General features: G+C 41.7%; 1 protein-coding gene across 1 annotated transcript in view; it reads left to right on the forward strand.

Moving 5' to 3' along the window:
* The window catches only part of clasp2 (cytoplasmic linker associated protein 2), a 136547-nt gene that overhangs the window by 79815 nt on the left and 42800 nt on the right, over nucleotides 1-13932 (forward strand). The window contains exons 19-23 of the mRNA XM_061897143.1: nucleotides 1197-1220; nucleotides 4006-4107; nucleotides 4232-4258; nucleotides 12027-12200; nucleotides 12311-12355. Of these exons, the coding sequence (XP_061753127.1) occupies nucleotides 1197-1220; nucleotides 4006-4107; nucleotides 4232-4258; nucleotides 12027-12200; nucleotides 12311-12355 (372 nt within the window). The remainder of the gene's footprint in view (nucleotides 1-1196; nucleotides 1221-4005; nucleotides 4108-4231; nucleotides 4259-12026; nucleotides 12201-12310; nucleotides 12356-13932) is intronic.

Here is a 13932-nt window from a genome sequence, read left to right on the forward strand (position 1 = left end):
GCATGAGAATGTTTTATATTTTGAACGTAATTTTCAACACTGTGATTACCAGCGAAATTATTCATTACTTAACTTGTTAAGCAATGTCAGCTAAGATTTATCTGAGAGCCAGGTGCAGTCATCAAAAGAGCCACATCTGGCTCTAGAGCCATAGGTTCCCTACCCCTGTCCTACAGGAACATCTTTTAAATATTTATTTTGATTGCTCTTCGTTCACAACTTTTATCTAACGTCCAGTCTGGGTGTATTTTGGAGGGAAATTTGCCTGCGCAGTCATTGCACTCATCTTTTTGCACTGACGTATACATGAACCTTTATTTGAGTTTTATTCTATTTTAGTAGTCTATTTTTAATAATTGCATTTTTTTTATTAATAATTCATAAATGTAATTATTTTTATTTAGGTATTTTTATTCATACAATGACCCGACTAAGTGTATAACTCTGGTAAAGTCAGGTAGAGTCAAAATAATCTGCATATGATTAATAAGAGTTATATATTTATTTGGTTATAAGAGTTATATATATCTATATATATATGCACACATTTTTGAAAATTATGAATCGGTTTAATATCAGGTTGAATAAGAATTGCGATTAGATCGTGCATCCATTTTTGTTTGTTTTTTGAACCCGTATTGCTCACCCTAGCACACCTACAGTAAGAAGGGGATTCATGTGGCCCCTGACCTGACACATAAAACCTAACGAATTGGGGGCTCGCCAGACGGCAGTACAGTGTTGAATATCTTAAAATGTTTTATGTGGCAATTCCAACTTCGACCACAGTTTCAGTTGCTATGTAGAGAGGCGCTTTCCATCATTTTCGGCAGACTGCATCGCAAAATGATTTACTAACACCTCTTCCTCTCACGCGAGATACACCCAGGAATGGGACCACATGAATCCCTTTCCTACTGTACTGTACTGCACAGTATGGATAGTCGTACCTCATTGAGGCATCAGTGTTGATCATTATCATATTGGCCCGATATTTATCATGCACCCCTAGTTTGCCTCTCGTTGTCGATGTCAGTACTGAGCATCTCTGCTGAACAGTTACTAACACAAACTGTTCTCCTTTCTCCTTTTTCATTATACCTCCATTCACTTCTTCCCTTTCCCTTGGTCCCCATTCCTCCTGTCAATCCTTCTGTTTCTCTTCATTTACTTCCTTTTCATCTTCGTCCCTAAAGATGATGCCTCTGATAAAACGGATGGTAAGATCATCTCACTCTGCTCTGCCTTCGCCAGCCTCCTCCCTCTTTCCTCTTCCCTCTTCCCGCTGTGCCGCACCGTGTGGCCACAGCGCCCCCCGCTGTCAGCTTGTCACGCTTCATCCTCATTCATGTCACCATGGCTCACTGGTTTTACACATCTAAAGATCATCGCTGTGCTCATTTTGTTTTAACAAGCCCTATTAAAATATAACACACCGATGTAGCGTTTAGTGGTTAAGTATGAGACTGAATTGAAGGCTGATATCTACATCCTGCTACCGCTTTCTGTCTTTAGGAACCAGAACAGACAATGGTAAGCGGGGGAATACATTATTGCAGGGGTGTCCAAACTACAGGATTTTGACCTGCAAGCGCCAAAAACTTTATTTTTAATGGCTGACAGTCTACTTGCTGAAAATTTGCTGCTGTAAATCCGGTTAATGACCATGAATATGATATAGAAGTGGACATAGCACAGCATTTACCTTTATGACCCAATCCAAACCACCTTTCCCACTCATGGCGCACTGAACTTTGTGGATATTATTAAAAAAAAAAGTTAAATCACAACACAATTCAAAATTACACCCATTTAAATCCCCTGCAATGCATGATGGGAAACATGCAAAACACTCTCCACATTTATCCATGTTTGGCATGTTAGCTGCGTGATATTTCTGAATGATTACAAAACTTTAAGGAGGTCGTCACAGAAATAGACAAGGTCGGAGTCAAACTTTAACATACTCTTAATATCTAATTAGATTGATTATTGATTATTTATCTGTTATATTATTGTGTGTGTGTATATGTATACACACACATACACACGTGCAAATGTATAGGCCTTTTTGTGTTTGTATGTATGTATATACAGTATATATATATATATACACATAGATATGTTTATATATATATATGTATATATATCAATATGGATGTGTGTGTATGTGTATACATATATTTATACATATGTATATATACATTATATATATATGTGTATATGTACATACACATAATGTATATACATACATACACACATATACATTAATTTATATATATATATATATACATATATATGTATGTATGTGTGTGTATATATATATATATATACATATATTCGTACGTATTATGTATTTATATTTGAGGTGGGGGAAATAATCAATTCTTAAATGCATAGCAATTTCGACAAGGACGATTATGTAATCGATTAGTAGACGTCGATAATTGATTTATTTATTGTAAATAAAGTAATGCAGACAGTTCTAAAATGTTGCTGACTGCAGCGAGCCAGCTCACCCAGAGATACGACCAGCTCCTTTACTATCGGACACTTACGGACCAGTTTAATTGTTAACTGTTAATTTAATGAATGTGGGGATTAATTTAACTGTTATTCCAAATGAAACGTTTTTTTAAAATCGCAAGTGTTAAACGCTTATATAATTTAACGAAAAGAAATGTAAAACTGCATCAATATACAATAATTAAAGATGCATCAATAGATTTTTAATCTAATCATACTTCCTGAATCGTAATCGAATCATGAAGTGCCTAAAGATTTCCACCTCTAATAGATAGTTATATGTATGTATATATGTATGTATGTATGTATATGTATGTATGTTTGTGTATATATACTTTGGTATATATGTACACATTTATTTATATATCTGTATATGTATAAATTATAAATGTGTATATAAAAAATATATGCGTGTGTCTACATGTATATGTATAAATATATGTATAATATATATATACATACATATATGTATATATATATATATATGTAAATGTATATACGTGTATATATTAGTGTGTATATATATATATATATATATATGTGTAAGTGTGTATATATATGTATGTGTGTGTGTATGTATATATGTATGTATATAAAATGTACATATAAAATATATATATATATATACATTAAAGAATATATATATTTATATATAGATACATATTTTTAAACGAGGACGAAATGTTACAAATATGAATTGCGATTCATTTGAAAATCTTATCTTCTTTTCACACCCATAGTATATATCCATAGGTAGTGTGTGTTTGTCTTTATATATATATATATATATATATATATATATATATATATATATATATATATATATATATATATACATATGTATATATACATGTATATATGTATATATACATATACATGTATATATACACATATATATATGTATATATACATATATCTATGTATATATACACATATATATGTGTATATACATATATATATGTATATATGCACATATATATATGTATGGACGTATATATATATATATATATATATATATATATATATATATATATATAAATATATATATAACTATGTATGTACTTATATTTATATATGTACATATGTCTATATACTAGCCCATTGCAGCCCCCACGTACAACAGTTAGGACACCCCTGCATTGGTGCTAGCTGATAATTAACAGCTCCAGGTGCATTAGGTCTTTTGAGAGGAATGGCTTCACATGGGCTTTTCTTGTAGGCTCCAGAGCAAACAATCTACAGAATGGTCTGCAATTAGGGCTAAAACACTTCAGTTATTGATGATGAATCAGAACATACCTTTATTAATTAGTGATTTACCCTGCAGCCCTAATTGAGTCCTCACTGACCACATTACATTTTGTCCAGCATCCGTGTCTCTGTTGTGGCTCTCGTGGTCTAGTCATGGTGGGCTTGGGCCAGTTGTGCTCTTCAAGCATGTTTTGGTACATGTGTTCACACTGTGTCTTCCCTCCCCAGGTCGCATGCGCGCCAAACAGCCATTGTCCACTCCGAGCAGCATGTCCAACCAGGTGGATTCCAGAGGGCGGAGCCGCACCAAAATGGTCTCCCAGTCACAACGTATGTAAGCCAGTGCGCTCAAAGCAATATTCAGCAGTGTGTGTGTGTGCGTGAGAAATAGAAGCAGGGGTTTCTTTCTGTTGCCTTCACGGCGAGGATAAGCTCCATGTTTTTGTGCCTTCAGGTTCCGAAGAATCCGATTGCACACCAGGTATTTTGTGGAGTGTGTTGGACTTTTCACCTTGTGTGTTTTGTGTGTTCCACGGTGGGAATGGTGGCCCACATGCTTATTGCGCTCATTTTTGACTCGGCTGTTTTTTGTGCAAAGTCAAGGGTGTTTTTTGTTGTTTGTTTGTTTCTTTCTTTTCAAACACAATGGAACCTCTGATTTTGAACATGTCCAATAACTTTTTTCGTGTACGAAGATGTTCTAGAGTCGAATGTTGTAATAACGGTTTCAAGTGAGCATTTTTTGTCCTTCATTCAAGTGGGAAAAGGAGTTAAACAGATTTTGTAGGATGCACTTTTTTTGTTGTTGCCAATATTAGCACAGGTAATTTAAGTTCCAAAGCAATGTTGGTTGCATGAACAAAGACAAGCGAGCAACGCAGGAAGTGATCACTGATCAGTGGGAGTGACACACTAACAGCCAACTAGGTAACAGTATCATCTGTCAAGTTTGGTTGTCTGGCGGTTGATTCCCTACCATTGTTTACACCAAGTGCGGTACGCTACTTAATATGTCCTTGTGTAAACTTATTCGATACACCTCCGAACTGGACCGAAACACCCGTACCGAAACGGTTCAATACAAATACATGTAATCCTTACACCCCTAGTTATCACAAAAGTGTAAGAATAAGTTAACTACTGGAAAAAAAAACACAAGTTAATAACCGGAAAAAGTGTTACAGTGAAAAACTATAAATGATGTTGTGAATGAATTCTTTGATGGTAGCGGGACCGAGACCTTACGCATGAGTTATAGTCCCTGAAAAACGTAATTTCAGTTTGGACTCATCTGACTTCGCAGCAGTGGGATTCAGAGGTTCCACTGTGTCTTCCTCTGCATGCTGTGTCACGTCACCTGCGGTCGTGTGGTTTAGCATTTAGCCTACCTCCAAATGATCAGAAAGACTTTCCCATCAGCCGCACAAAGAGCCCAACTGATGATTACAAGCGCTTCTAATCGACATCCACTGCCGTTGCGCTGGAAGCGGCCAGGAGGCCTCGATGTCCTGCAGGAGAAACCAGCAGCTTTGCAATCCAAACGAGATCAGAGGCACATGCATGTCAGAGTGGATATATTTTTCCGTGGAGTGCTTTTATTTTTCCTCATTGTGGACAGGCTTGGCTTCATACGTAACGCCGCAATGTCCCAACATCAGCTTCCTTGTGTCATTGCTCCGGATTGTTGTAATTGTTAAACCCATGAGTGGACCAATACAGCCCCCCTCCACCATCACGCTCCAATGTCTTCCAGTCCCCGCCATAACCCTTTTTCTGCCTTCCATCCCATAATTCAACCAGTTTAATCTGCTGTTGCTCCCCCCCACCCCTTCGCCTCTGCTCTCACTGGGCTTGATGGCTCAGGATCGCAGAATGCTAACCCTGCTGGTGGTAAGACTCAAACACTCCTTCTTTTTATGACAGTAAAATTAGGGCTGGGCACAATTGCTAAAAATAATTATTGCTAGTTTTCATGACCGACCCAAAATAAGGTGCAGGAGAAAATTATATTTTATTTGAAATGTAACCTTCAGATTTTTATCCCCTCAGCTATCAAAGTAGAAAGGAAATGTCAACAAACGCATGAAAAAAAACCAATGTAAACAAAATAGCAAAATCACATTATACCAGGGGTCCCCAAACTTTTTGACTCGGGGGCCGCATTGGGTTAGAACAATTGGGCCGGGCTGCTTATATATATATATATATATATATATATATATATATATATATATATATATATATATATATATATATATATATATATATATATATATATATATATATATATATATATATATATATATATATATATATATATATATATATATATATATTTATTAACATGCACATGCATACACAAGTCTCCAAAACGATAACCACCATGTGGCTACAATAAAAAAAACAAAGGAAAATATAAAAAGTGGTACTGTTTTTATAGTATAAATATATATATATATATATATATGTATGTATATATATATATATATATGTATATATATATATATATGTATGTATATATATATATATATGTATATATATATATATATGTATATATATATATATATATATATATGTATATATATATATATATATATGTATATATATATATATATATATACACGTATTCATCCATCCATCTATCTTCTTCCGCTTATCCGAGGTCGGGTCGCGGGGCAACAACCTAAGCAGGGAAACCCAGACTTCCCTTTCCCCAGCCACTTCGTCTAGCTCTTCCCGAGGGGTTCCCAGGCCAGCCGGGAGACATAGTCTTCCCAACGTGTCCTGGGTCTTCCCCGTGGCCTCCTACCGATTGGACGTGCCCTAAACACCTCCCTAGGGAGGCGTTCGGGTGGCATCCTGACCAGATGCCCGAACCACCTCATCTGGCTCCTCTCGATGTGAAGGAGCAGCGGCTTTACTTTGAGTTCCTCCCGGATGGCAGAGCTTCTCACCCTATCTCTAAGGGAGAGCCCCGCCACACGGCGGAGGAAACTAATTTCGGCAGCTTGTACCCGTGATCTTATCCTTTCGGTCATGACCCAAAGCTCATGACCATAGGTGAGGATGGGAACGCAGATCGACCGGTAAATTGAGAGCTTTGCCTTCCAGCTCAGCTCCTTCTTCACCACAACGGATCGGTACAAAGTCCGCATTACTGAAGACGCCGCACTGATCCGCCTGTCGATCTCACGATCCACTCTTCCCCCACTCGTGAACAAGACTCATAGGTACTTGAACTCCTCCACTTGGGGCAGTGTCTCCTCCCCAACCCGGAGATGGCATTCCACCCTTTTCCGGGCGAGAACCATGGACTCGGACTTGGAGGTGCGGATTCTCATTCCGGTCGCTTCACACTCGGCTGCAAACCGATCCAGTAAGAGCTGAAGATCCCGGTCAGATGAAGCCATCAGGACCACATCATCTGCAAAAAGCAGAGACCTAATCCTGCTGTCACCAAACCGGAACCCCTCAACGCCTTGACTGCGCCTAGAAATTCTGTCCATAAAAGTTATGAACAGAATCGGTGACAAAGCACAGCCTTGGCGGAGTCCAACTCTCACTGGAAACGTGTCCGACTTAATGCCGGCAATGCGGACCAAGCCCTGGCACTGATCGTACAGGGAGCGGACCGCCACAATAAGACAGTCCGATACCCCATACTCTCTGACCACTCCCCACAGGACTTCCCGAGGGACACGGTCGAATGCCTTCTCCAAGTCCACAAAGCACATGTAGATTGGTTGGGCAAACTCCCATGCACCCTCAAGAACCCTGCCGAGAGTATAGAGCTGGTCCACAGTTCCACGACCAGGACGAAAACCACACTGTTCCTCCTGAATCCGAGGTTCGACTATCCGGCGTAGCCTCCTCTCCAGTACACCTGAATAAACCTTACCGGGAAGGCTGAGGAGTGTGATCCCACGATAGTTGGAACACACCCTCCGGTCCCCCCTTCTTAAAGAGAGGAACCACCACCCCGGTCTGCCAATCCAGAGGTACCGCTCCCGATGTCCACGCGATGCTGCAGAGTCTTGTCAACCAAGACAGCCCCACAGAATCTCGTCCACACCCCGGGGCCTTCCCACCGAGGAGCTTTTTAACTACCTCAGCGACCTCAGCCCCAGAAATAGCAGAGTCCACCACAGATTCCCCAGGCACTGCTTCCTCATAGGAAGACGTGTTGGTGGATTGAGGAGGTCTTCGAAGTATTCCTTCCACCTATCCACAACATCCGCAGTTGAGGTCAGCAGAACACCATCCGCACCATACACGGTGTTGATAGTGCACTGCTTCCCCTTCCTGTGGCGGCGGACGGTGGTCCAGAATCGCTTCGAAGCCGTCCGGAAGTCGTTTTCCATGGCTTCCCCGAACTCCTCCCATGTCCGAGTTTTTGCCTGCGCGACCGCTGAAGCTGCACACCACTTGGCCTGTCGGTACCTGTCCACTGCCTCCGGAGTCCTATGAGCCAAAAGGACCCGATAGGACTCCTTCTTCAGCTTGACGGCATCCCTCACCGCTGGTGTCCACCAAGGGGTTTTAGGATTGCCGCCTCGACAGGCACCAACTACCGCAGGCACCAACTACCTTGCGGCCACAGCTCCGATCAGCCGCCTCGACAACAGAGGTGCGGAACATGCTCCACTCGGACTCAATGTCCAGCACCTCCCTTGTGACATGTTCGAAGTTCTTCCGGAGGTGGGAATTGAAACTTTCTCTGACAGGAGACTGCCAGACGTTCCCAGCAGACCCTCACAATGCGTTTGGGCCTCCCAGGTCCGTCCGGCATCCTCCCCCACCATCGCAGCCAACTCACCACCAGGTGGTGATCGGTAGAAAGCTGCGCTCCTCTCTACACCCGAGTGTCCAAAACATAAGGCCGCAAATCCGATGACACAACTACAAAGTCGATCATGGAACTGCGGCCTAGGGTGTCCTGGTGCCAAGTGCACATATGGACACCCTTATGTTTGAACATGGTGTTTGTAATGGACAAACTGTGACGAGCACAAAAGTCCAATAACAAAACACCACTCGGGTTCCGATCCGGGCGGCCATTCTTCCCAATCACGCCTCTCCAGGTTTCACTGTCGTTACCAACATGAGCATTGAAGTCCCCCAGTAGGACAAGGGAATCACCCGGGGGAGCACTTTCCAGTACTCCCTCGAGTGTACCCAAAAAGGGTGGGTACTCTGAACTGCTGTTTGGTGCGTAAGCACAAACAACAGTCAGGACCCGTCCCCCCACCCTAAGGCGGAGGGAGGCTACCCTTTCGTCCACTGGGTTGAACTCCAACGTGCAGGCTTTAAGCCGGGGGGCAACCAGAATTGCCACCACAGCCCGTCGCCTCTCACTGTCGGCAACGCCAGAGTGGAAAAGGGTCCAGTCCCTCTCGAGAGAAGTGGTTCCAGAGCCCTTGCTGTGCGTCGAAGTGAGTCCGACTATATCCAGCCGGAACTTCTCCACTTCGCGCACTAGCTCAGGCTCTTTCCTCCCCAGTGAGGTGACGTTCCACTTCCCAAGAGCTAGCTTCTGTAGCCGAGGATCGGACCGCCAAGTGCCCTGCCTTCGGCTGTCGCCCAGCTCACAATGCACCCGACCTCTATGGCCCCTGCTATGGGTGGTGAGCCCATTGGAGGGGTGACCCACGTTGCCTCTTCGGGCTGTGCCCGGCCGGGCCCCATGGGAACAGGCCCGGCCACCAGGCGCTCGTCATCGTGCCCCACCTCCAGGCCTGGCTCCAGAAGGGGGCCGCGGTGACCCGCGTCCGGGCCAGGGAAATCTGGGTCCATGTTTTGTCTTCTTCATAGAGGTCTTCGAGCTGCTCTTTGTCTGATCCCTCACCTAGAACCTGTTTGCCTTGGGAGACCCTACCAGGGGGCATAAAGCCCCCGGACAACATAGCTCCTAGGATCATTGGGACACGCAAACTCCTCTACCACGATAAAGTGGCAGCTCAGAGAAGAGTATAAATATACGTATGTATATATATATATATATATATATATATATATATACACAAATATATATATATATATACGTATGTATATATATATATATATATATATTTGTATATGTATATATGTGTGTGGGTGTGTATATATATGTATATATATATATATATGTATATATATATATATATTTATGTGTGTATATATATGTATAATAATAATAATAATGGATTAGATTTATATCGCGCTTTTCTATTGTTAGATACTCAAAGCGCTCACAGTGAAGTGGGAACCCATCATTCATTCACACCTGGTGGTGGTAAGCTACATTAGTAGCCACAGCTGCCCTGTAGTAGACTGGCTGCCAGTTTGCGCCTACGGCCCCTCCGACCACCACAAATCATTCATTCATCATTCATTCACCAGTGTGAGCGGCACCGGGGGCAAAGGGTGAAGTGTCCTGCCCAAGGACACAACGGCAGCGATTTGGATGTCCATAGGTGGGAAGCGAACCTGCAACCCTCAGGTTTTTGGCACGGCCGCTCTACCCACTACGCCATGTTGATGTATGCATATATATATTTATGTATATACTGTATATATATATTTCTCGAGCACTAATTGACCGAAAGAGCGCGCACTTGCCGCTAATGATGTCACATTATCGATGAGAAAATTCATTTTTTGACAAAATGATTTGCCTGACCGGCTAGGAGACAACAAGAGTAAAATGGATTATAAAAAGGACAGATTTAAAAAAATAAAAATAAAAAATACATTTAAAGAAATTTTATTATTTTTAACTTGGGACTTCCTGTGGGCTACATTTTGGGTGCTAGCGGGCAGTATCCGGCCCGTAGGCCGTAGTTTGGGGACCCCTGAATTAAACACTTAACAATAAGATCTTAAAATAAAGTTGAAAAAATAAGGAATCCTTAATAAAGTGTAAGAAAATAGTGTGAAAATGTAAACATTAAGAAACATGATAATCAATCACTGTTTATTTATATAGCCCTAAATCACGAGTGTCTCAAAGGGCTGCACAAACCACTACGATATCCTCGGAAGAACCCACTTAACTATTTTCTGCAGGTTTAGTACCAGGAAGTCACAGCTGTGCTCTAAAAGGTGAGCACGCCATGGGTGGTGTGCTATTTATTCATTTATTTCATAAAGAATCAAAGAAAGGAATAAAACATAAGATTAAAATACATGATGAATGAAAAGGAGCAGAAAGACGTTTAAAAACCTACAATATCTGGCCCCTAATTTTTATTAGGGGTCTTGGTGGGCATGAACGCATTGCATCATTTACAGACCATGTTGGTCTGACTTAAAATGTAAACCTAAAGAAACCCGAGAAGAACTATTTTCTGTAGGTTTAGTGCCAGGAAATGTTCTGGTCTGTGTTCCTTATTTAAGCATGAAAATGAATTTATGTTATCCATCCATCCATTTTCTACTGCTTATTCTCTTTTGGGGTTGCGGGGGGTGCTGGTGCCTATCTCAGTTACAACCGGGCTTAAGGCGGTGTACACCCTGGACAAGTCGCCACCTCATCGCAGGGACTAGATTATTATTTGTATTTATTTTTTATCTTTTCTCATTGTGTATTTATTCATTTGATTCCTTTTTTTTTTTGTATTTATTTGTAATTATTATTCAACAAATCTGCTCTTTTAAAACAGCATGTTTGTTAATTTTTTGAATTTATTTTATTCATACAGTCCTGCACTTTAGTTCCTACCTGTTGTTTCTGTATTGCCCAACAGGGTTAAAAACCCTAGAGATCTACGGTCCCTTGGGGGAAAAAATCCAAAAAAGTGCCATCTCGCCGAAATTATTTTTCCTCTTTTTTTCTAAAATGTCTTCATTTTGACTCACTCCATGCTAGACGAAACCCGCCCCTCCCTCACTTGACACCCAGGTGGCCACATCAAACTCCTCCCACCCGGGCCAATGCATGCTGGGTGCTTGCGGGAGCAGTTTTTTTTGCTCTGCTCTGCTTTGAGAGCCTTGTGCTACGTCACTAAGTGTTCGAATAGGGGGTGAGATTGACATATTTATTGAAGTAAGGAGGTAGTCCACAACTACGAATAGTCTCCTTGTCTGATATCTGGGAATGTCACTTGAACGCTCGTGGCTTTGGAGACGCCGTGCGAGCGAGTGCCGCTAGGTGTCGTTGAAGCAGAAAACCCACACGGTGGTGCACCTGGAAGATGCCACTGATTGCTTCTGTGACTTATTGATGGTTCTTAAGCAGAAGTCTGACTTCACGCCCTCTCTCTCCCTTTAAGCTGGCAGTCGCAGCGGCTCGCCCGGCCGCGTGCTGACCACCACGACGCTGAGCACCATGAGCTCGGGGACCCACCGGGTGCTGGCGGGGACCACCGGGGACGGCCGGAGGCGCAGCCGCATCCCTCGCAGCCAAGGCTGCTCCAGAGACTCCTCGCCCACCCGTCTGTCTGTCGGTGAGAAGCAAGACGCTGATTCCACACCCTCTCGCCTAAAATGTCTCCTTGGGTCTCAACCTTCCTGCTCCCCGCCTTTATCTTGCTTTCTCCCCGCTTCTGTCCCGCAGCTCCCTCCAGCATTAGCTCTGTTTACAATGGCGCCAGCAGAGGAGGTAAGGCCCCGCCTCCTGACCGGCCCCCAATCACCCCAATGTGTGCTAGGGATGGGCACCGGATTCGGTACCTTTATGGGCACCACACCAATTCTGTCGATACCACTGGGTACCAATTCATGTAAAAGCGCATATTTTGACACTTGAGAGGGGGCATGAGAGGTAATATTGTATAGCTTGACACATACGGATAAATATAAATTTTAGGGGGGGCGTGAGAGACAATCGTGTAACAGCGCATATTTTGACACATACAGATAAATCAACATTTACTTCAGCGGGGCGTGAGAGGTAATATTGTATATCTTGACACAGTGGTTCTCAAATGGGGATACGCGTACCCCTGGGGGTACTTGAAGGTATGCCAGGGGGTACGTGAGATTTTAAAGAAATATTCTAAAAATAGCAACAATTCAAAAATCCTTTATAAATATATTTATTGTATACTCTTTCAACAAAATATGAATGTAAGTTCATAAACTGTGAAAAGAAATGCAACAATGCAATATTCAGTGTTGACAGCTAGATTTTTTTGTGGACGTGTTCCATAAATATTTTTAGCAAGTGAATTATATTTATATAGCGCTTTTCTCTAGTGACTCAAAGCGCTTTACATAGTGATACCCAATATCTAAGTTACATTTAAACCAGTGTGGGTGGCACCGGGAGCAGGTGGGTAAAGTGTCTTGCCCAAGGACACAACGGCAGTGACTAGGATGGCGGAAGCGGGAATCGAACCTGCAACCCTCAAGTTGCTGGCACGGCCACTCTACCAACTGAGCTATACCGCCAAATATAAATATTGATGTTAAAGATTTATTTTTTTGTGAAGAAATGTTTAGAATGAAGTTGATGAATCCAGATGGATCTCTATTACAATCCCCAAAGAGGGCACTTTAAGTTGATGATTACTTCTATGTGTAGAAATATTTATTTATAATTGAATCACTTGTTTATTTTTCAACAAGTTTTTTGTTATTTTTATATCTTTTTTTCCAAATAGTTCAAGAAAGACCACTACAAATGAGCAATATTTTTGCACTGTTATACAATTTAATAAATCAGAAACTGATGACATAGTGCTGTATTTTACTTCTTTAGGGGGTACATCACTGAAAAAAGATTGAGAACCACTGTCTTAACACATACAGATGAATGAATAAACACTCATTTCAGGGGGGGCTTGAGAGGTAATATTGTATATCTTGACACATACAGATGAATAAATAAACATTATTTCAGGGGCAGCGTGAGAGATAATATTGTATATCTTGAGACATACGGATAAATAAACATTAATTTCAGGGGGGGCGTGAGAGACAATCGTGTAATAGCGCATATTTTGACACTTCAGAGGGGGAATGAGAGGTAATATTGTATATCTTGACACATACGGATATATAAACGTTAATTTTAGGGGGGGAGGTGTGAGAGACAATCATGTGACAGTGCATATTTTGACACATACAGATAAATCAGCATTTACTTCAGCGGTGCGTGAGAGGTAATATTGTATATCTTGACACATACAGATAAATACTCGCTTAAGGGGGGCATGAGACCCAATAATGTATGTC

Source organism: Nerophis ophidion, linkage group LG04 (genome assembly GCF_033978795.1).
Source record: "Nerophis ophidion isolate RoL-2023_Sa linkage group LG04, RoL_Noph_v1.0, whole genome shotgun sequence".
Taxonomy (NCBI): domain Eukaryota; kingdom Metazoa; phylum Chordata; class Actinopteri; order Syngnathiformes; family Syngnathidae; genus Nerophis; species Nerophis ophidion.